The sequence below is a fragment of the Anomalospiza imberbis genome, chromosome 21, assembly GCF_031753505.1.
Source record: "Anomalospiza imberbis isolate Cuckoo-Finch-1a 21T00152 chromosome 21, ASM3175350v1, whole genome shotgun sequence".
Lineage (NCBI taxonomy): Eukaryota > Metazoa > Chordata > Aves > Passeriformes > Viduidae > Anomalospiza > Anomalospiza imberbis.
This window is the reverse complement of record NC_089701.1, coordinates 5,641,744-5,664,104: the sequence shown is the minus strand read 5'-3', so window position 1 is coordinate 5,664,104 and position 22,361 is coordinate 5,641,744. Positions and strand designations below refer to the sequence as shown.

Below are 22,361 nucleotides of genomic sequence, written 5' to 3'. Positions count from 1 at the left end.
GGGGAAGGGCGGCTGCCCCGGGGCCGTGTGGGGAAGGGCGGCTCCCGCTCCTCGTCCCGCTCCCGCTCCCGGGGGCCGCCCGCCGGCAGCTCCCCCGGGCCGCCCCCGCGAGAGGGCGCTGGCGGCGGCCCCGGGACCGCCGAGTTTGAAAAGTGCCGGTCCGGGCGGAGCAATGGCGGCAATGGCGACCCCGCAGGTGAGCGCTGAGGGCTCGGGGGTGGCAGCGGGCCGAGCAGCGCCTTGGGGAAAGGCGGTCCCCGCGCCTTTTGGGGTTCTCTGTGCCCTCTGGGGGTCCTTGTACACTTCGGAGGTCCCTCCATCCCTGCCCGGCTTGGAAAGCACCGCACCCCGCTCCGCCCTTCGGAGGTCCCTCCATCCATGCCCCCGCCGGGAAAGCACTGCGGCCCTGCGCCCTCTGGGAGTCCCTGCGTCCTTTGGGGGTCCCTCCATCCATCCCCCGCCGGGAAAACCCTATGTCCCGCCCCGCCGGGAGCCCCCCAGAGGCGGCTGTGGTGGGGGGCTTCACGCCGCTCCCCCTCCGCTCGAATGGCCGCGCTCCAAGGAGGTGGGAGAGGGTGTGGGAAGCTGGTGGGATCCCCTAAAAATGCCCCTCTTCGCCTCAGGGAAGTGGGGTTCGGGCCAAGTTGGTGCCTGCTGAGGAAATCTCTCGGCGTCGAGGAGGTGTTGGGGGCGAGGCGGCTGCCGGGGCTGGCGCGGGGCCGGGAGGGCAGCCAGGCTCCGTGCTGGAAAACATTCGTTGTCTGGAACAAGCTCCTCGGAGAGGGGGAGATGTTCTGCCCTCTCCCCTTGAGACGAAAGTTTCAAGCCTAATCTGGGAAAGAAGGGACAGAGAGACCGACACAAAGAGCGCTGGCTGCTGCCCGCCCGGGTTCTTCCCATCCCGGTGCTTCCTGGGCTCGCTGCTTCCCACCCTCAGCCTTGGAGTTGGGAATGCTCCAGGCAGGACCGCAAGTGTCTTTTTCCTAAGTTAGCCGTGACTTTTTCTTGTACGACATGAATGTAGCTGGCATGAGGCTCCCTAACGTGGGTCTCACCCCTACGGCACAAAGTTGTTGTGAAAGCTGGGATTTAAGATGTCCTGGGAATGTTTGGGCTGCAGGGAGGATGGCAGCCTCACCACTGGCTTATTAAATCAAATTATAAATCAATTTCTGTTGTAGTGTTGAAAGTGTAAAGGCCAGGTCTGCTCTGGGCTTTGTGCAGGTGAAACTCATTTCCAAGCTGGGCATAATTGATGGGATGGGATCTCCCTGGCTGCAATCCAAAGGATTAAGTGTAACTCATACAGCTGAAATTTTTGCTAGTTAGAAAGCAGTCTGGACACTTGGGTATGACACGAGCCTGGCAGAAGCTCTGGATGAGCTCCAGCATCCCCACTACAAGTGCCAAAAGCAAGCCAATTTCAGCTGCTTTGGGTATTTCTCTGCAAGCTGTAAATGCGTTTCAGAATCGTGTTGGAGACTGACCTTTCCAGGGAACCCAAGAGCAGCCGCAGCACAGCTCAGCTGTGGCAGTGTCCTGACACCCCACCGAAATTCCTGAGCCAGAAGGCAAAATGGCTCAACCCTAATACAAATTTGTCTTTCCCGTGCTTCTCAAAAATGGAGAGTTTTATCTTCCTGGTGCAAACAATGTTGATGTTATGGCACCCTCTGATCTGCGGAGGGGAAGATGGGGAAGTGAAACATGTTGCATTCTAAATATAGAAATTTAGCCTGGTGCATTAAGTGATATTCAGATTAGCTTTTGGCAGAGGCTGATGTAGAGGAAAATTGACCTGAGAACTGCTGAGACTGTACCTGTTCTCTGAATCAGTACCCAGAGCTTCATGTTCAGCACCTTTTATTGGTATTACTGTTGTGCCACTGCTCATTCCTTTGAGTTGATGCAGGGAGGAAATTCTTACACTCATTTGCATAATTTGGATAGAAGATGAATCTGTGTGCTTTTATTAGTTATTTAAATGAGAATTTTAACCATAAAACTCATTTTAGTAACTTGCTACAGACTGGATAAAGAGCTTTTTGATTTTCCATCTAAGGGCTGGTAAAGGTTGCCTGTGACTCAGGAACTCCATGATTCAAATTCTTCCTCACAAAACTTTGGATGTCTTTCAAAGCTCTGGCTTAGTTCCTGGCTTTACTAATTGGGCGAGAACTTCCTGAAATCAGGATGTTAGTCTGAAACTTTTTGTTTTGCTACCAATCTGAACAACTCCTATTTTGGCTGTTGTGGCCAAAGCTTGGATTTAGGCCAACTTTTAAAATGGATTTTTTCCCCTTTTTTTCTTTGTGCTATTGGACTGAAATTGTAGCAAAAACTAATCAAGGATGTTTGGTTGAGTCTTTGATTAAGTAATTGTTTCTGGAGGAGGCTTTGGATGCACAGCACACTCTGGAAGTGTATTAATGTACATGAGTAACACAGAGCCAGCATGGTTTGTTGTTGGAAATGTGGTCAACCAGTGACAGAGTGTGAAAACAAGTCAGGATTCCCGAGCCCTGTCTTCAGGCACTGATGTGCTCTGTGATGATAAGCCAGTTACTGTAGCAGTGCTTGACCACTTCTTTTGCATTTAAGCCATGGGTGTGAGTCATTAATGTGAGGTTTTGAATGCATTAATTGCTTTGGATGCCTTAAAGCTGCTCTTCCTGTTGAAGAGAGAAGCACAAGCTCTTGCTTGGCTGCGTTCTGGTGTTGGGTAGCACCCTTAGGGATGGTTTGCAGCTCCTGTCTGAATGCAGTGTTTATTTGGGCAGTGAGATAAACCTCTGCTCTGCCCAAACTGGGTATGTCCAGAGTCTGTGACAGAGCAGCTCTGTCCAGGGCTCTTGCTGAGCCATATATCACTAGAACAAGTGGTATTGGAAATGATGTAAAACGAAGCCCAGGACAAACGTGAATGCCACTAATGCTACTCAAAATAATCAATGTTTATCGTGGCCTTTAGAGAACAGATATTGAGACATTAGTCTGCTCACCTTTTCAGACACAGCAGACAGTCAGACTTATTGTTTTCCTTGTTCATTTGTAGAAACAGCTGTAGGGCTTGCGTTTTTCTTCTTCAGGGACAACAGCTGAGGGTTAACACATGCTTGTGGCATTCCTAAAAGCTCTAACAGATTAGCTGAGATGTGTCTTTGAGCAGTCAGCATCAAGGCATAATCAGATAAAAATCTGTATCTAAAATATCATACCGGTAGAAGTTAATGTTGATCAGAGCAAGGGCAAATATTGGCTGAGCTTTGATTCTTGAAGAACAAAGATGTGTGTAGACATTAAATAACAAGGAGACGAGTAAAATGAAGGGTTTTTTTCTCCATTGTGGTTTAAAATCGAATGAAGGCATGTTAAGATCAAAGTTGTGTTCTGTCCTCTGCAATTGAAATGTAGGTTTATCTTCCTGAAAAATGGGTGAAAATATTGACTTCAGAATTTCTGAAATAAATGAAGGAGTGGAATCTAATGAGAGTATTGCTGCAGTGTCGTAAAAATGGTTGAACAGTGTTCTCTCTGAAATCCTCTTGCTCAATGCTCTTGGGCTGCAGGGCAGCTCTCTCTTGCAGCTGGGCAATGATGTGAACTTAATGGATCCAAGCTTCCAGCAGAAACTGGAGGGTGAGAAGGAACTGCTTCGCCGGGCTATACAGAAAGAACTGAAGATTAAAGAGGGAGCAGAAAACCTGCGCAAAGCGACAACAGACAGAAAGAATCTTGTTCACATCGAGCACGTGCTGAAATCTTCCAACCGAAAACTGGAGCAGCTGCACTGGGAACTTCAGGAGCTCAATGCAAGGATTTTGATAACAGAGAAAGAGAAGAGTACAACAGGTAGTTCTTGGATCATGATTGACTGGAACATTCTCTTAGAGTGCTTCAATCTCTAGAGATATTGAATTGATATAGTCTTCTATTGAGGGCTCATGAGTAGTGGGAGCTTCTTGACATTTAGCTGATAAAATTATCTGTGGTATTAAAAGTTCAGAATGGTGCTATGAAAGTGAAAGGAGGTGAAGGGAGAAAACCAGCTGAGAGTGGTGGGCATGGGCAATATTCAGGAATAGGTTGTAGGTGGAATTGAAGAGATTTGAATAGAATTTCTGGGCAGTTCAGCATCCAAGTATTTTATAGGACAATGAGTATGAAATTGGAAGAGTGCTTGTTAGGACAGGTTCATTGATAAATTAATAAATATTTACAGATACGAGCTTCAGCTTCATTTGAAAGCGTTTCCCAATCAGTTTTGTAGACAAGACCTTTTTGTACCTTATTTTATAGCCTAACTTTCCTTTGCAGAGTCACCCATCTGTAACGCAGTGAAATGCAACGAGACAAGATGACTAATGGTATTGATTGTGTTGTTTGTGCAGATGGATCTGTATCTCCAGATCCCTGTCTCTGGGAAAGAAACCCAGACCCCATGGCAAGGAAGGTTGAAGCTTTGAAAAAGCAGCTGCATGTTGAAATGAAAGTGAAACAAGGAGCTGAGAACATGATCCAAATGTATTCAACATCCAAGGTAAGCAGGAATAAAGAGCCATTTGGGGGCATGGATTACTGGATCAAAATTTGTATTTTAAGTCTATACACAAATCTCTCTCTGATAATTGATTTGGGAGAGAAATTAATTAGCAAAGCTTGCTTGCCTGAATCCTAGCTCTGTACTTTGAGTCTCAGCATAATGACAGCACATGAGGGTGGTATAAGAGGTACATTAAGTCACTGATGAGGAAAGAAAGCTGAGAAAGCATTGGTATTGTAGCTGAGTTAGTTGGTGTGATGTTTTGATATCATTGAGTTGTTTAGGACAAAGCACAGCATGTGGTATCTCTTTATGTGAGAAAAATTTTCAGAGGTTTAGTGGATTCATATTAATCTCATTTTTTGAGATTGGCATAATCATATTTAAAAGCCAAAAGATAATTTAAAGCATTTCAAATCGAAGCTTATTATGAAGCTTAATTCAATAAGATCAGCAGTGTAAGAGGGCTGTGATATTTTTATTTGTTCAAAACCTCTGCTCTGCTTACAGAACACTGTAAGTGCAGTTAACCAGGGAACAAGGAGTCTCAGTGACTGCAGGATTTGGTATTAACTGGGCACGTCCTTGACCTGTCCTTTCCCTCTGCAAATGGAGATCCTGATCTCAGAGTCCTTGATCCTCAGTGGTGCCTCCTTTACATAACCACTTGTGTATTCCATTTCAGAGTCAGTTATGACCTTTTGTACAAGTACCACCTCACCCTCATATGCGAGCACATCACCATCACCCATTTTTAGTGATCATGGTTCTCTCTCTGCATCTGATTCCTTTCGGCAGGAGCGGAAGCTGCTGGCTACAGCTCAGCAGATGCTTCAGGACAGCAAGACAAAGATTGAAATAATCCGCATGCATATTGTGAAAGTATCTCAGTCAGCAGGAGGGATGGAAGATACAGTGGATCCAGCAGGTAACATGCTTTAAGTAACTGATACAGCCCACAACAGATGCAGACAGAGCCCTGAGATCCACAGTACTTGGTTGGTTTTCATCCTTGCCATGTTTTACCTCCCAAATGGCCAGTGAGGATGGGGACCACCATCAGTGCTTTGGAGCTGCGGATTGAGGAGCTGAGGCATCACCTGCGCATTGAAGCTGCTGTAGCAGAGGGGGCGAAAAATGTGCTGAAGATCCTGGGGGGGAGTCGGGTACAGGATCGCAAGTTTTTGGCTGAGGTAAGCAGACATTGCTCAGGCCTTCTTGAGAGGGTGGTTTCATGCCTCCACATTAGTGATTTAGCATGAATGAGCAGGGTTAACCAAGTTACTAATTTAGGAATTTCCTGTCTCTCTGCCAAGACAGACTGGGATCACTTCCCCTTCTAGGGATAGCATTCCTTGCTTTGGTGAAATTTCTCAGGAACATCAGAAGTGACACTGGTGGGGGTTCAAGCTCTATGGGAAAATATTTTATCTTTGTCCTGTATTAGCAAGATGTTGTCTTGTTGGGTTCTTTTTAAGCTTATTCTAGTACATAATATCTGGTCTACATGGCTCTACATGGAAAATTTCTGCCTGCTTTCTTTACTCCTTCACACTGGTAGGCTCAGGGTCGTTTGCAAGAGTCCTCTCAGAAGATTGATCTGCTGCGCTTCTCCCTGGAACGTCAGCTCAGTGAGCTTTCTCCTGATCACCCAAAAAGAGCACTCATCAAACAGGAACTGGTAAACACTTCCTCCCTGGGAGCCCGGCATGGCAGCATCCAACCCACTTCAGTCATCAAACCTACAGCCCTTACAGGTAAAGGGATCTTGCATCACATGTTGTGAGGAGGACAGAGAGAAAAATGAATTCTATTTCTTCTCATTGTTGTCATATGGACATTGGATTTTATAACAGCTGGACTTCTGTCTTCTAGGTCAGGCAGAGCTTTCTGAGCATACATATTTGCAGTCTAATAATCTGGAGTAAATTTAAACTATTAACCAAGAAATCATGAATCTAAGAAATTCTGGGACCTCTTTGAGGCCAGGCTGACTGGAATAATTTTATTTTTACATAATAATATTCTTTATTCTCCTAAAATTCCTCAGGAACACTGGAAGTGAGACTGATGGGGTGTCAGGATCTATTGGAAAATGTTCCAGGACGTTCCCGAATGACAAGTTCTTCTCCCATCTGTGGCAGCCCTGGTGATTTGAGGTCCCTTTCCCGAACACGAGTTGGCCTGGGCATCCATGGCCGTGGTGTTGCAGGAAAATATCGGAATGAAGAGCCAAGTAGTGAGTACAGGGTTCCCTGTTGACCTGCTGGTGGCATATCAGAGCAAGGGGGCTTCTCACTGGATCAGCCTGGTATAAGTGTTGTTATAAGAAACCCAGATTCTGCAAAACTAAGGGACAGAATGAATTGCATTATGCCTGGTCCTCCTAGGACTCTCCTGGAAGTTGGTTGGGATGTCTACCTTCAGCATGAGAGATTAAACATTATAATCCATGTTTCCTCCTTTGTCCAGATGAGGTCCTTGCTGTGCTCAAAGTGGACAATAAAGTGGTTGGCCAAACAAACTGGGGACCAGTTAATAACCAGGCGTGGGACCAGAGCTTTGCCATTGAGCTGGACCGGGTAAGTCTGCCTCAGATTCATGTGGTGTTTATTTTTCCATTTAACCTTACCTGATTTGCTTGTTTAGCTGTCATTCCACTTAGCTCAACCCCATACTGCTGCTGTCCCCTTGTCCTTTGATTTGCCAGTTAGCTCAGCCTTCCCCTGAAGGCAGAGCATCACTGCCAGAGATTCAGCTTGAACAGCATCTGCTGTCATTCTCTCCTTATCTGAGCACTTTTATTTCATCTTATCAGCAGAGTGGCTCTTAGGGATTTCTAAATGGGGACTCCAAGAAGGTCTGTAGCTAAGAAGACCTAGAGACATCAAAAGCAAGGAACAGAAGCACTAAAGAAGTATTTTATGCATACTCTTTAGTTTACTGATTTTATTTATTATTTTTTTACAAATACACGTGCCGTTTCTAGAGCATGGAGCAGTAGGTAATTATTCTGCCTTTGTTTTCTCCCCCACCATTCACCCATCCCACCAGTCTCGTGAGCTAGAAATTGCAATTTATTGGAGAGATTGGAGAGAACTCTGTGCAGTGAAGTTTTTACGTTTGGATGATTTTCTTGATAATGAACGTCATGGGATGTGCCTCTCGCTGGAGCCCCAAGGAATGCTTTTTGCAGAGGTATAAATGTAAGCTTTGTTTCTTTCTCAGAGAATTCCATCTGTTTAGGGTGTCTGTCCTGAAAGCAGTTGTTCAATCCAGAGTACAAGGAATGGAAGGAGCAATAATCTAGAACTGTAGAATGATACCTGAAGCCCTCTTGCATCAATAGCCCATGTAAGAATAAGGAACAACACGATAGAATAGATGTGCACATGCCATAGCCTGGAGTGACTCTTCAGCTGCTCCACTCTAACTATGTGTGTGCTGTGAAATCCATTCGTTTTTATTTGCTTTCGTTATGAGTCATTGGTGGCACTTTAATTAAACATATGGCTTAATGGTCAGGATTGAATCACAGAGACTGTAGAATCAGAGATCCAAACTCCCTCTGGCTATGCTTATTTTACATCTTTCTGAGGCTAATAATAGTTTGAAGTACCATCAATGTAGAGATCATCTTGATAATCCCTTAAAAGCCACAGTATTTTCTCCTTTGTGTTGTGATGAAAGTTCCTGTGGTTTTCATTCCAAAGTAGGATCCGAACCTCATGTACCAAAATTTGCCTCCACTCCCTGCCTTCTTGTTTTTTTGTGGTTGGTTTGTGGCATTTGGTTTTGTTTTTTGTTGTTTTTATTCTCTGCCATGAACTACTGTGTTTGTTACCCTACAAATGGGTGTGTTCTTCATGCATGGCTTCACAAATTAGATAAAGTTTTTAGGAGATACAAATTGGTCTTAATTCTGGGGGTTTTCTCAATTTCAGGTAGCAGATAATTCCAATCTCTAACTGAATTAACTAACAGGTAATTCCACAACTGAAGTAGCAGCTGATTAGAGGGCAAATCTAGAATAACTGAGTCTGGAGTCTGGGATTGACTCAAAATTTACCAAACAGATAGGAATGGAGATTTTGATAAGAAAACAGGCATGTGTGAAAATTTGGGTTTACGATTTAAATGGAGAATCCTGACAAATCCCTTTTACTTCTCTGACAGGTGATGTTCTGTAATCCTGTCATTGAGAGGAAGCCAAAACTGCAGCGACAGAAGCGCATTTTCCCCAAACAGAAAGGTGAGGTCCTGGAGAAGTGACTGTCCAGGGTGAGAGCAGGGTTTTGCACAAACAGGTTATGCTGTCCTACTCAATCTGAGAGATGTTAAAGCTCTTCCTAATTACTGTGTATGTGAAAGTTTGTTCAGTCACATGAAGTGCAGGCAGTCTGGCTGCATCTGTAATGTAGTATTGTCATGGTGCTGCTACTCACAATTAACATTGCTGGGGGGATTTAATTGCTAGTTATTTAACAGACTACTTAGCTATGGGGCCTCCAGCATAAGAAGGACATGGACCTCTTGCAGCAAGGAGGGCCACCAAGATGCTCAGAGGGCTGGAGCCCCTCTGCTCTGGACACAGGCTGAGAGAATTGGGACTGTTCAGCTCAGGATGACTCTCAGGAGACCTTGGAGCCCCTCCCAGTGCCTTAAAGAGGCTCCAAGAAAGCTGGAGAGGGGCTTTGGACCAGGGTCTGGAGTGACAGGACAAAGGGAGAATGGCTTCCCACTGACAGGGCAGGATTAGATGGGACATTGGGAAGAAAGTGTTTCTTGTGAGGGTGGTGAGGCACAGGTTGCCCAGAGAAACTGTGCCTGTGCCATCCCTGGAAGTGCCCAAGGCCAGGTGGGATGGGGCTTGGAACAGCCTGGGACAGTGGAAGGTGTCCCTGCCCATGGCAGGGCGTTTGAATTAGATGGTCATTAAGGTCCCTTCCAACCCAAACAATTCCATGATTCTATGAGAAGATCCAGGACTCAAACTGTACATTTAACCAGCCATGCTGTTACTGATAAACAGATATTGGAAAGTTTTCTGGAAAACTCTGAATGACAGAACACTGTAGCGTGAACAGGCTACTGACTGTCAAGTCTCTAGAGCTGGCACCTCAGATTTATGAGATTTATGGACTGGAATAGCTTGCATACTTTCTTATTTCTCTGCAAATTCTTTCTTGTGAAGCTGAATAAGGTGAAACTTTGCATACTGAACTTTTGTGGCAGTGGGGATAAATGAGATTTTATATTTATACTCTTCAGGAAGTAGTAAAAATAATGAAAATATCCCAAATATTTCACTCTTTTTAACACATTTTCATAAACTTCCTGTTAGCAGGCTGCTTAATTAAAATGTAGTGTTGAAAGAGAAGAAAACCTGACTAGAAGTAAAATCAATTTTTAGTGTTCTATTCAATTTCAACTTGAAGATTGTTATGATATTATATGGAGCTGAACTTAGGTGAAATAGCAGATCTGTTTCATGATCATCATCATCATCATCATTAATCTTTATTCCCTGAAGAAAAGCCCATTCTCCTAAGGGTGAGCTACCCTTTTGGGGTAACCCATAGGTGTTTAATTGAAAACTAGAGTTTTACACTATGTGAGACTGTAATTTATGTGTTGTATTCTTACTCGTGGTTTGACTCTGGCTCCTCCAGGGAAGGAATTTCTCCGAGCTCCTCAAATGAACATGAATGTTGCAGCTTGGGGTCGCCTGATGATGAGTTTCCTCCCTCCCTGTAGTTCCATCAGCACGCTGAGTCCCCCACTTCATGATCCCAATCACACAGACTTTCCTCCGGTTTCCCCACAAAGTCATGGTGATTCAGTGTCCAAATTGAGTAGGTAAGTGATGTCCTGAGTGTTGGAATGGCTGTAGGGTAGATCTTAAAATTCTGTTGCACCTTACTGAGTTGGAGGAAGACACTGATGAGAGAAATTTGTCTAGAAAAAAAAAAGTTGTACGGTTTCTGTGTTCTAAAGGAAAGAAAATTCCATTCATTAAATGTCTTCACCAGAGCTATGCAAGGTCACCATGTGATTGTTGTGATAAAAATGCACTCTGCTTTCATGAGTAATGTAGCACTTAGAAGGGACATAGCTGAGATTTTGAATGTGCTATAGAAGAAAATTTCCCCCAAAATAATTTTTATTAAATTGAATCAGTTATTCTCCAAAGAGATTATTCCCACTGATGCACAGGACCTAGGAAAGACAAAAAATACTCAGTTACTGTGTTGCTATTAAAATCAAGATTTCTTTAAATTCTTGACTTATTTCTACATACCTGTGTTTCATTAATTTTATAATGAAATAAATATAGAGAGCCAGTTTTAGAATGTGAATCTAACCAACTTTTAATTAATTTAGGAGAGAATATTTCTTGTTGGGACTTCACAGACTTACGGTGTGAGCCAGGGAGTCCTGTTGTCCAGTGATTTGGACTGAACTAGCACAGCAGAGGTGATGCAAAGGTGTCTGTGTAAAATGCTCTGTCCTGAGGCAAAATCTCCTCCAATTCTGTCTTACAAATGCAGTGACTTCCCTGTGGCTAAGATTACATTTGCTGATGAAGCACCACCCAAGCCTCCACGCCTTTTTCTGATGGCCAACTCCAAGGAATCAACGCCGTCTCCTGCAGATTCTCCGGTAACCCTCTGTGCTAATTGGGAGTGTTGTCTCTGCTGGTTGGTGTTCTTTCAAGGCCCTGTTCTTCTAATTTATTACTGAAGAGATTTGCTAAACTTTTGGCAGGTGCCTCATTAGCTGGCTAATCTCTAGGAATTCAGAATCCAGTGAACCATTTTGGTATGGAGTCTTTAAAAAGAGTTGCACTTTTTTTTTTCTTCCCTCTTTTTAAAAAAATGATAACTTGCTTTTTTTGGAGACGCAAAATGGAGGGTGGATCAGCATTGGGAATTCAGAGCAAGTGTACAGAACAGACTACACAGAGAAAGCAGGGAAGGAGGGTCAGCAGGCTTTCAGGAACAAATGAGGTTCTTTGTCATTAAAGAAACTGGACAAAACCAAGAGCAGGTCTACTTTTCTGACAGGAAGGAGCAGGAAAATTGCTTTGAGCAGTAAAATGGCCTGTTCTACCACCTGTTCTTACCCTTTCTAATTTGGCTTTTGTGATAGAGGAAACTGCATTCTTTGATTATTGTCACTCTTGACATGAGATGCCATTTTCTAGGAAGTAAATGTTCTAGACTTTTAAAAGTGTTTATTTTAAATGATTTGACCCTATAAAAATCATTGTACATGGGAATAGTTTTGGGTGCTTATAGATAATCTGTTTTTATGCTACTTACATCCAAGGAGAGGCAATGACCATCTGCAAGACCATGTCTGTGATCATGCTGGATCCTGACAGAGGAGAAAAGTTGGATGTGGGTGTTCAGGTTAGACTTGGTAATTTCAGAGAATGACCTACTGTATTTTTCTTTCTCCTCCTAGTGCCTGAAGAGGCTACATGTTGAGGAGAAGTCTTGCAGCTCTCCTGTAACACGATTTCCAATCCCAGCGTCTCCAAGGTAACTGTGGATAGCATGGGCTGTCTCAGGTCACAGATTAAAGAGTCACTGGGATCAAATTTTCGAGCATGAAGTCTAAAATTGTGCTCAAGGTGTGCTTTGGTTTCTCAGCAACAAATCCTTACTGCTGAGTGCAGACAATACAATGAAAAATCTGCTCTAAACTTCACTTGTCTAAATGTCTGCCGTGTCTTATCTGTTCATTAACCCAAATACAGAGCCCCTTGGTACGCTGTCCACTGCAGTGTAAGAGGTGATTTAGTAGAAGGTAAAGTCATTTAGCTATCTTCAAGGGCTTTCTTGTGTTTGAAGTGCTGTGGTGTAGTATATTTAGATGTGTCTGTGTGCTAAGTAATACATTCCAGAACTACATTTGGCATCCCTCACACTCTTCTATTTCTATTGATTTGCAGTACACTCTCTCATTATGATGGAAGGCATAAACCAGGAAGTTAATTATAGTCTGTGGCACTTACACAGACACATTTTGTATATAACAAGGATACACAGCAGTAAATATACCAGAACAAGTAAATAAACAGTTTATTATTGTTGAAAAAAGACAATTTCCTTACATCAGGGTTACCTTCTTCTTTCTTAAGTAGCAGAACAGCAGCACAAGCTTTAGTTGTCAGGATGAAGTGAGGGGTGGTTGGCACAGCTGTTTGCTTTCCTTTTTGCTATACAGAGCTTTCCTTGACACAAACACACACTCCTTTGTTATCTGCTCACGAATCTCTTGGGTGCTATCTCTTCTCTATTTTTCTGCAGGAAAAGGACAGTTCAGCTGGAGGATTTTCACTGCATTGCTGTGTTGGGCCGTGGCCACTTTGGGAAGGTAGTGGAGAAGTCCACTGTGGAGGGGGGCAGTGGTTGTGACAATGGGGCTCTGCCTGAAAGTCTGAATAGAAATATTGCAGGACAGAAGAGATCTGTTGCAGTGCAGATATGGAACAACAAACCCAGCCCAGCCACATAAGCAGCTGGTAACTGTTGTTAACAGTCAAAATTCCTGAGGATTTGTGACTTCAAAGCTGTCCTGAGAGTGCTAAACGAAAGCACACCATTACTATTCCTTTAATGAGGATCACTAGTGAAAGAGCTCCATTCCCAAAACTTTGCATGCTCCCTCTGTGAGAACTCTGAGGTGCTCCCAAAGCACTGGGCCAGCTCTGACAGTGCTGTTTGGTAGAAGGACATAACTTACACTGACATCCTTCTGGACTGCTGCAGCACAAGGAGCAAAACAAGTGCTGTGTTTTTTGAGTTCCTTGAGTTTGGTCTTGGGGATGACTGTATGGAGTGGATGGAAATAGTTGGCGTCGATTTGAGTTAAAGCAATCTGATAATGAAATACGAGATTGCTTAAAGTACAGCTTTTCTGTTGTCTTTCAGGTACTGCTGGCCCAATACAAGGCAACTGGGAGGCTGTATGCCATCAAAGCCTTGAAGAAAAAAGACATTATTAGAAGAGATGAAATTGATAGGTGAGCTTTGTTTAGAGATGGTACTATTGCCAGATGCTGCATTACCACAACTGTAATCAAATGTTAGCAGGTATGGTACTGGCTGTGGTACTCTTAAGGTTAAATGTGACCTTAAGACTTGGATAACTAAAATCAGAAATAAGGAAAATTAGAATGGTGTCTAACTTTTGTAAGAATGACACCTGAAGAGCACTCTAAAACTTAAGGTTTGGAAGTATATAAGATAAATATTATATTAGCCCTCACTTTTTATTTCTCTAATTTCAGATGTAAAGATTTTCTTCTTTGTCCTCTCTTTCACAGAGCAGGCTTTTCTGCTGAGTCTGTTTAGCACTGACGCTGTTGTTCTTTGAATCCTGGCAGCTTGAACTGTGAGAAGCGAATATTTGAGGTGGTCAATTCTTCTGATCATCCGTTCCTTGTGAACATGTTTGCATGTTTCCAGACCCCTCACCACGCCTGTTTTGTGATGGAATACACTCCAGGTGGGGATCTGATGATGCGCATACACGAAGATGTCTTTCCGGAGCATATGGCACAGTGAGTTAGAATTACTCTTGTCTCCAGGCACTATAAATTTTTAACTTGAATCTCCTATATTGCCTGATAACTATTTCTGTCTTTTAGGTTTTATACAGCCTGTGTAGTCTTGGGGCTCCAGTTCTTGCATGAGAAGAGAATTATTTATAGGTAATGCAGCAGAAACTCAAGACAGTTCAGCAACTTGAAGGTTGATTTTTCCTGTAGCTGTGTCTGGAGCTTACTTTCTTGCTGGGGTTTCTAATCTTTCTGCCTGTCTTTATTTTCCCTGTCACTATCAGCATGTTCATCGTGCTCACAGTAGAGAAAGTCACCTAGAAGCTGTTCATCTGGCATGTTGCAGGTGATTAATCCTCTGTGACATGTCAATACATTCCGGGGGGCACCTGTAAGTCACTGCTTTCTTTTCACTGGGATAGTCAGGTAATTTGTCATGCTGTTGTGGGAGCTCTTTTCCAGATGACTAATCCCCACCCAGCTCCACACTGCTTTTTGAGCCTTTCATTTAGGGGAAAATATCAATCAATTAAGGGGAATCTTCCAAATAGTGCACGATTAAACCAAAGGTAGACTTTACTTAATCTAGATTTTATTCTCTTTATTAACATCTACCTTCTGCCTCTTGCAAAAAAGCTGTATTGGATGGCAATCTTCAGCCTTCATCCACTGTTTTCTTTCATCTCCTCTGCTTGCAGGGACCTGAAATTGGATAATCTCCTTTTAGATGCTGAAGGATTTGTGAAGATTGCAGATTTTGGATTGTGTAAGGAAGGTGAGTAACTGGAGAAGCTTAAATTGAGCCATCAGGATTAGTTTAGGATCTAAGGGCTTTAGTAGGTGTTTGTATGTAACTTGTATAATTTTAAAAATTACCATCAAAAAAGCCAAACAACAAAAAACCCCTCACCTGTCTGGCCATGATGAATTTGGCAAGAATACCTTGCTGTGTAATCTTGAGGAGACTTATGAAAGCATTTAAAATGTGCTTGTTTGCTCAAAGGAGCCAGAGTATAGGATCATATAAAACATGTAGATGAATAAATGAGCAATGGAACGTGCAGGACGTTCCCTTGGGTTTGCTGTTTATTTAAGCATTGTCTGTATATTTGTTATTTGGAGTCATTGGGGGCCTCAGGTTTCACACTTCTCACTGGCAATTCCCTGTGCCCAGGTAACAACATCAAGTGACAAACTACAGCTTTCAGGAGGTGAGGCTGCATCAGATCCATTCAGTAACTTGTGCTGGATTTTACCAAAGTGTCCTTTTCCTACAGGAATAGGTTTTGGAGACCGGACAAACACCTTCTGTGGCACCCCTGAGTTTCTGGCCCCAGAAGTGCTGACAGACATCTCGTACACACGTGCAGTGGACTGGTGGGGCCTGGGTGTGCTCATTTATGAGATGCTTGTTGGTGAGGTAAGGCCAGCTTCCCTTAGGGGATCTCACTAACCAGGCTTGGGGACTTGACCACCCGAGGTAAAATATTGCTAAGCATAACCAATTAATTAGTACTTCAGTTACATTTTTCTCATTCATAGTGCTTGCCAAACAGTAATTAATTAATCCATACAACTCCCTGCTATTCTCATGCCTATTTAATAGTGAGGAATGGGTGCTATGTGGATTGAATAACAGCATGTCCCAATTGCAGTCACCATTCCCTGGAGATGATGAGGAGGAAGTCTTTGACAGCATTGTCAATGATGAAGTCCGGTATCCACGATTCCTTTCGACTGAAGCACTTTCCATAATCCGTAAGGTAAAGGACTGATGGGTCTCTGGGAACCTGAGAAATTTGCATTTACTGTGTAAGTGGATCCAGAGGGACTTGATTAGGATTGTACAGCATTTGTGTGTGTAATCTGGAGCTGCCTACATCGGCTAAGGAAATATTTAAGATTTGCACATATTTTCCCTTCCTTCTCTTTATGTAAATGCAGTTCTTCTGTGTAAGGATGACTAAGCAGGCTGCTTACTGTTCCTGCCAAGTCTGGCACATAGAAGTGTTGATTCAAGGGCAAGAATGTCACAGTCATTCAGTGGAGATGACTGGATTCAGTTTTTGAATGTGACCCCATAGTCACAGGTGCACAATTAAGCTGAGATGCTCCATGCAGTTTATGGCAGGTATCTTATCGCTGTTGGCAAATTGTTTACAAGGAACTAGGTCTGAGTTATTCCTGGCAGGTGATGACCTTGGTGCAAAGTGAGAATGAGGAAATACCTCCTTTCTTTTGTTTTTCTCTCTGAAACATTATTTCTGTCCATTCTTGTTCCCATTGTTTAATTTTGAACTGATATCTCTGCAGCTGCTTCGGAAATGTCCAGAGCGTAGACTGGGAGCAGGGGAAAAAGATGCAGAAGAAATTAAAATTCAGCCCTTTTTTAAGGTAGAAACTTGGTTTATACCTCTCCCTTGTTTCTTGTGTTTGAGCAGAGAGTGATTTGCTCTCTGTTGGTATTGAGGCTTGTTTCCCTTTGTTATCAGGGAGATCTTAGTGATAGTTTCTGTTGCACCTCATTGCTCCATTCAGGAATATGTATTTCAAGTCTTGCTGGAAATGACATCCTTCAAGTCTGTTTTCTGGGATCTTTATGCTTCTAGAGTCAGTTTGTTTCTGATTGTGCTGCTTCTATGTACAAATATACTTAACTTTAGAGACATGAACAAATATTTCTTTTAAAATCAAACTGAAGCATCAAAAATGTTATCTAGTGATGACAGTGATTGTCAGTCAGTCTATGTGATCACCTGCATTTGCAGGATACACGGCTCTTTAAGAGAAATGGAGGTTGAATTGCTTTTGTCAGGGGTATGTGTTTGCTCCAGGCAAAGGTGTTGCCATCCCTCCTCATTATTACTCATCTGTCCAAAAGTTTTTAGCCTTATAACCCTTGTCTGGCTTTGCACTGGAGCAAGAAAAGAACTTGGATGTCAGCAGAAATTGCTGGGATCCACAGATCCACCTGGCCAAGGCTGAGCTGTAGTTTTGTCCCTCCTAAATACAGTTGCAGCTGTAAAATCCACTGCATGGAATCTCTTCACTACCTCCTGTGCTGTTTGTTTTGGGCCTTTTTTCAGTTCTCTCTCTTTTTTTAATTAGTAGAAATAAGACAGGTTGCAAACAATCTGTAAGGGAGGCTGCAATTCTCCCTCTGACTTTCACATTTCATAAATAATCTTTGTGTCAATCTGGCCTGTTGCCTTCCTTTTCTTACAGGGAATTGATTGGAATGCCTTGTTTGCCAGGAGGCTGAAGCCCCCCTTTGTGCCCTCACTAAGAGATCCAACCGACATCAGCAACTTCGATGAAGAGTTCACTTCCCAAAAGCCAATCCTTACTCCTCCTGAGGAGGTTTCTCTCCTAACCCGCAAGGAGCAGACCGCCTTCAAGGACTTTGACTTTGTTTCCAGACATCTTTTAGATGTGTGATTCCTGGGCTACAAAAACATGAAGAGATTGTTGCCACCTTGAGAGAGCATAGAGAAGACTTTGCAGGGCCAGTGGAAAAGCCAACAGGATTTGTAGTACAGGTAGTGATGATGGCCCCAGTATGAGGTGCCCTGCAAGCTGAATTAACCTGATGGGGGTTTTCCAGCCTCATGTGTTGGAAGGATCCTGGATGTCAGTTACCTTTAAGGAATAATTAATGTTTGATGAAGTATATCTTCTTCTGTCATTGAACGTAGATGAAATTTGGAATTTAAGCTGGACTTGAAATCAACTAATCTCTGCAACCGAGGATACTCTTTGCAAAAAGCCTAAGCAGTGTGATTTTTAAAGTTGTAGCATAGCAGGGGAGTGGCCACTTCTCACTCATTTTCTAGAGATGCAGCATTCCCTCCTGGTAATGAGTCTATGCCATTTCCCACTCATAAAAATGTTTATGCTAGACCAGGAATGGATTTTAACACTACCAAGACAATGATGTTTGATAATGATCCAAGTGATTTATTGGAAGGAAGATGAATCTTTCTACTTAAGGATGCCAAGTCTTAGCTATTGTTTATAATGATACCAAACTCCATAGCTTTGCACATGTTTTTTTTTTTTTTCTTATTTGAAAATAAAGATAGCTTTCTGTATAATAAATATTCAGCTTTTCATCTCCTTTGTGTCAGCTGAATGTTTCAGATCAGGGCTAACCAAAATGCTCAACAGGCAGGACTTTAGTTTTCTCCATAAATGCCAGTAGTAATATTTTCTTTCTTTCCTCCTTCTCACTCAGGTTGTCTGTATACATATTGCACAGTGTCATCAGCTGTCAGATACCAATGACTGCAGTCAGGTTATATCTCCACAGATTTTATCAGTGTGTACATCCTGTATAATTTTTGGGGACAGCTAAGTAATGACAGTCAGTACTGGAAAATCAGTGAGTAAAAGGTGATTTCATTGCCTTGTAATTTATCTTTGTAATTATACTTGATAAGATACATTTTCATGTCTTAAATTCATAATGTTAGCTCATTGGGCAAAAAGGGAAGGGTTTTTAGAGATAAGGCATCTGATGCAAACAAGGACACAATCATTGCTCTTTCAGTTTGTCTTCACCAGATGGAGACAGGAGTGGGACTAAGGCAACTGTGCTGTAGCTGGAGCCAAGGATCTAGGGAATTGTTAAGCCAAGGCAGGTCCCAGTGCTTCAGGATTCAGTGAGGTAAGAGCTCTGTTTGTGCAAACCAGGGATATTTCACACTCAACCAAGATTTCCTATTTTCAGAGCCAAGTATAGCTGCTTCTGAAAATTCCCATGTACAAAGATCCTTTCAACCTCCCGCTCTCCCTGGCAGTGCACTGGCCTCTTTAGAGCAGGATACACATTTTCCCCACTCTTGTTGGAGTGGCAGTTGCTGTTGGCCTCTGTGGTGTGTTTTGTGGCTTTAGTTCAAGGCCACTGTGCAGTGGCAGCACAGTGGATTGTTAGCACGGGTGAAACCTAGATCTTGGGTTCAAAGAGAGAGTCATAGACAATTTAAAAATGCATATTTAATCTTTTATTTTATAATTTATAGTTGAGTAAAAAAATGGTAAATTAACACCCAGGTGTATTTTAAAGAAACACCAGACAGAGCAAAACTGTTTTGAGCTGTTGTACCTGCTGATAAACTTTCACTTGACTGATAACTGAAGAACCAGGAATTGCAGTGTGACAGATGATCCACACTTTAGCAGGTACCACAGCAACACAAGCGAACTGCAGAATACTTCTGAATGGTGTAGAAGCTTTACAAAAACGATCCTTAGCATTCTGATATCCCTCTGATAAAGCTTCGACCCTGAACAAAGCAGACTGTGTACAGATTACAAACTCAGGAGCTGGTCAAAAAAGGGATCTTTTGCTGCATTTAAATTGCTTTTGGAGTGTCGTGCTGTGTTAGTAACTACACTATCTTTTCACGAGTGTTCATCAACTTTAAACCCTGAGTGCTTCTGAGTTGGTGTTAATTCCTGAGCCAAGACAATTAAGGCACAAAATAATTTTAACTAACGTTTTGTCGTGGTGGTTTTTCTTGTTTGTTTTTGTTTCAACAGAAAAGTGTGAGGACTAAAATTCACACCACAGCCTTTTTTGTTTTAAAGCTAAGATCGGTCATCCCAAACTTCCTTTTAGTTCCCCATGGAACTCTGAAGTATGACCTTTTATTTCAATGGAAAACAGATCCTCTTGCTACTGTCCTGAAAGCTGTCAGCATCTCATTTCAGGACCTGGCAGCTTTTCTCTTGCACTGAAATTGTATTATTTTATTAAAATGTCACTAGTGAGTTGAGGTAGTAGTAGTTTTACCAACAGTATTACTTTAGTTAGGCATGAGGTACCCACCCCTGCTTCTCTCCCTAGCTACAGCAAAGGCCTGAGCACATCATCATCTGCAGAAATAACTCAGTAGCCAAGTATTATGTTTCTGTCCAAAGAAAAGTGATGGTATCATTCTTCACTGACTTGATTCAAAACAGTGAATTGTTAGCAGCATCATCAGCTTAAAAAGCTGTGAGGAAGCTGCTCAGGGCATCACAAAATACAGGTTAATTATCTCATAAGATTAATTGGATGTCTTACAGCTCTTTCTTATGCACATTAACAGTATTTAGCCTTAAGTCTTCATGGAAAGCATTAAGTTGAGGCATATGGACAAAATAAAATTTGCTTTTGACTCTCTAAATATTTACTCAAATATTTCTCTTGCATGCCTGATGCTACTGCCAAAAGGCACTGCAGTTCTCACAGTCAGAACTTGGCTGAAAAAAGGCCACAGGAATTACACTGATCCTGGCTGGTTTTATCTGTAATTGCTGCTGTTCCCTAGCAGCAAAAGGCAAGGGAGACCTTGGAGAAGAGAACACGAATACTCACACTAATCTTGCATTTCTTCTGGAGAGATGTGGATGCACTTAACAAAAGGAAATAAATTTAGATACTTTCTTCAGTCTGGAAGTCAGCTCTCCTGGCTTTGCCCTTCCCAGAACTATATTCTTGCCTTTAACAGTGTTATTTATACATAAAAAATAACCCTGGCTATCCCTGAATTGTAATTTGCAGATGAACAGGTTGTGGAGCAGGTTGCATAGTCCATGATGTATTGAAGTTCAGTGCAAGGAAACAGCAGCCATTGCATTAGCAAAGTTTTACCCATCAGCCTGCCAGGTGTGTTGGCACACTGGGACTAGACAGGCTCACTGTTCTTGTGAAAATAGATGTTCTCCCATGCAGTGAGGTGCTGTGAACAGAAGAATCTCCAGAGATTGAGGATGATCCCTTGGTCAAAGGGGTTCTCCAGTTCAGAGTGCCGCAGGTAGGAGATGCGGTGGTGTGACATGAACTCCCAGGTTGTGGTGTTGCAGGAGATCAGGTACAGGTGGGAAACAAGCAGCAGCAAGACCACAATGGTGAATATGAATATCAGGAGGAAGGACATAAGGAGGAAAATGTTGTGCTGCAGCCACTCCCGGGATTGTTCAAAGTAGAGGCCTGACCTTTCAATTCAAACAGAAATAAATCTGCAGTTAAAGAAGCAGAACTAGTTTCATAAACCAAGCAAACCTGATGACACATTTGAGTTTGATTAATAACTAATGAGCTCCTAATAATCCTTGACTACAGAGAGTTAATATACTATGAAGTCCTGAGAGACTGCACCATAGGGATTGCAATCTAAGTTTAGAAGATGCTGTTTCCCTGACACTGTGAGACACGATTACCCTGGGTTAACTCCTCTCCTGAACAGCTGGAACCCTGTTGGAGTTTCCAGCACTTGAATGTGTAAACAAAGATCCTGTTACAGGGACTGAAGCAAAATGAACAATGAAACCTAAATTATCAGAGACTGATCAAGATTAGGGGGCTCTAGGGTGCAAAAGAGGGTGAGGATCCAAAGCCAGTCCAGCCACTGCTATGTTCTATGCCAGCCCAAGGAGCACCACAACCTTCAGCAATCTCAGAGGTCCAAAAGCCATCTCCCAGCCTTACCAAGCAACATGGCCTCCCCACAGCAGAACCACAAGCTGCACGCTCAGGTAGACTATGAAGAGGGGGTGATTCCTTTCTCCTACACAGTTCTCAAGCCAGGGGCAGTGATGGTCGTAGCGCCGCACGCAGTGCTGGCACAGCTGGCAGTGCTTGGCTCGCATGGGTTGCTGCAAAAGAATCAGGAAAAGAAAAAACCCACTGGCTACAGTTCATGGTTGTCCCACTCCTGTTTGGTAGAAGAGAACATCATGCAAATCTGTCTTTCTCCACAATATTGGCCCTAAAACACTCGCTTGTGAGACGGCAGCACATCAACATCACTAAGAAAAATCAAAGGGATTGTGATTCTCCTGATGAAGACCCAAATGGGTGGCATTCAAATTAAGTGATTCTCCCACGCTCCTCCTATCTACACATTTTCTTTATTATCCACCTATTATAGGAAGTCCAGCATCCCAAGAAGGAAGACAAAGCCAATCAGTATAGTCAGGAAAGCATGAGCCAGAGTATTTAAGTGAAAAACTAGAACCACTACTATCAAAGAGAGTGGGCAAGGATGTGATGCTTTTTGGGGATGCACAGAGAAGTGCCTCCCTGTGAGCAGAAGACAATTGCACAGAAAACAGCTCAATTACCAGGCACAGAGAAGGTGAAAGACCTGGCTGAGAAAAGTAGTGCTTCCTAGGATTTGTCCCCTGCAGTGTATAAATGCTTTGCCAGCTTTCCCTCTTGCAATAAGCTCATTCCTCCTGGATGATACTCTTCAGGAATTT

General features: G+C 43.0%; 2 protein-coding genes across 3 annotated transcripts in view; one reads left to right on the top strand and one right to left on the bottom strand.

Annotated features, from left to right (window-relative positions):
* The first annotated feature begins 54 nt into the window (after positions 1–54).
* Positions 55–20,421, top strand: PKN3 (protein kinase N3). Its single transcript, XM_068211332.1, has 22 exons — positions 55–196; positions 3,570–3,852; positions 4,392–4,540; positions 5,342–5,471; positions 5,585–5,736; positions 6,105–6,300; positions 6,594–6,782; positions 7,016–7,125; positions 7,598–7,741; positions 8,720–8,795; positions 10,216–10,402; positions 11,095–11,206; positions 12,014–12,090; positions 12,862–12,928; positions 13,486–13,577; positions 13,941–14,117; positions 14,205–14,267; positions 14,813–14,889; positions 15,392–15,534; positions 15,770–15,877; positions 16,428–16,508; positions 17,340–20,421. The coding sequence occupies exons 1-22, from the start codon at positions 173–175 to the stop codon at positions 17,550–17,552; spliced, it is 2,850 nt and encodes a 949-aa protein (XP_068067433.1). The 5' UTR covers positions 55–172; the 3' UTR covers positions 17,553–20,421.
* ZDHHC12 (zinc finger DHHC-type palmitoyltransferase 12) overlaps positions 17,344–22,361 on the bottom strand; it is a 7,157-nt gene continuing 2,139 nt past the window's right edge. For both annotated transcript variants that reach the window (XM_068211338.1, XM_068211337.1), the window contains 2 exons: positions 21,589–21,755; positions 17,344–21,095 (listed from right to left, as the gene is read on the bottom strand). In XM_068211338.1, coding sequence (XP_068067439.1) covers positions 20,786–21,095; positions 21,589–21,755 — 477 coding nt within the window. In that variant the 3' untranslated portion in view covers positions 17,344–20,785. The remainder of the gene's footprint in view (positions 21,096–21,588; positions 21,756–22,361) is intronic.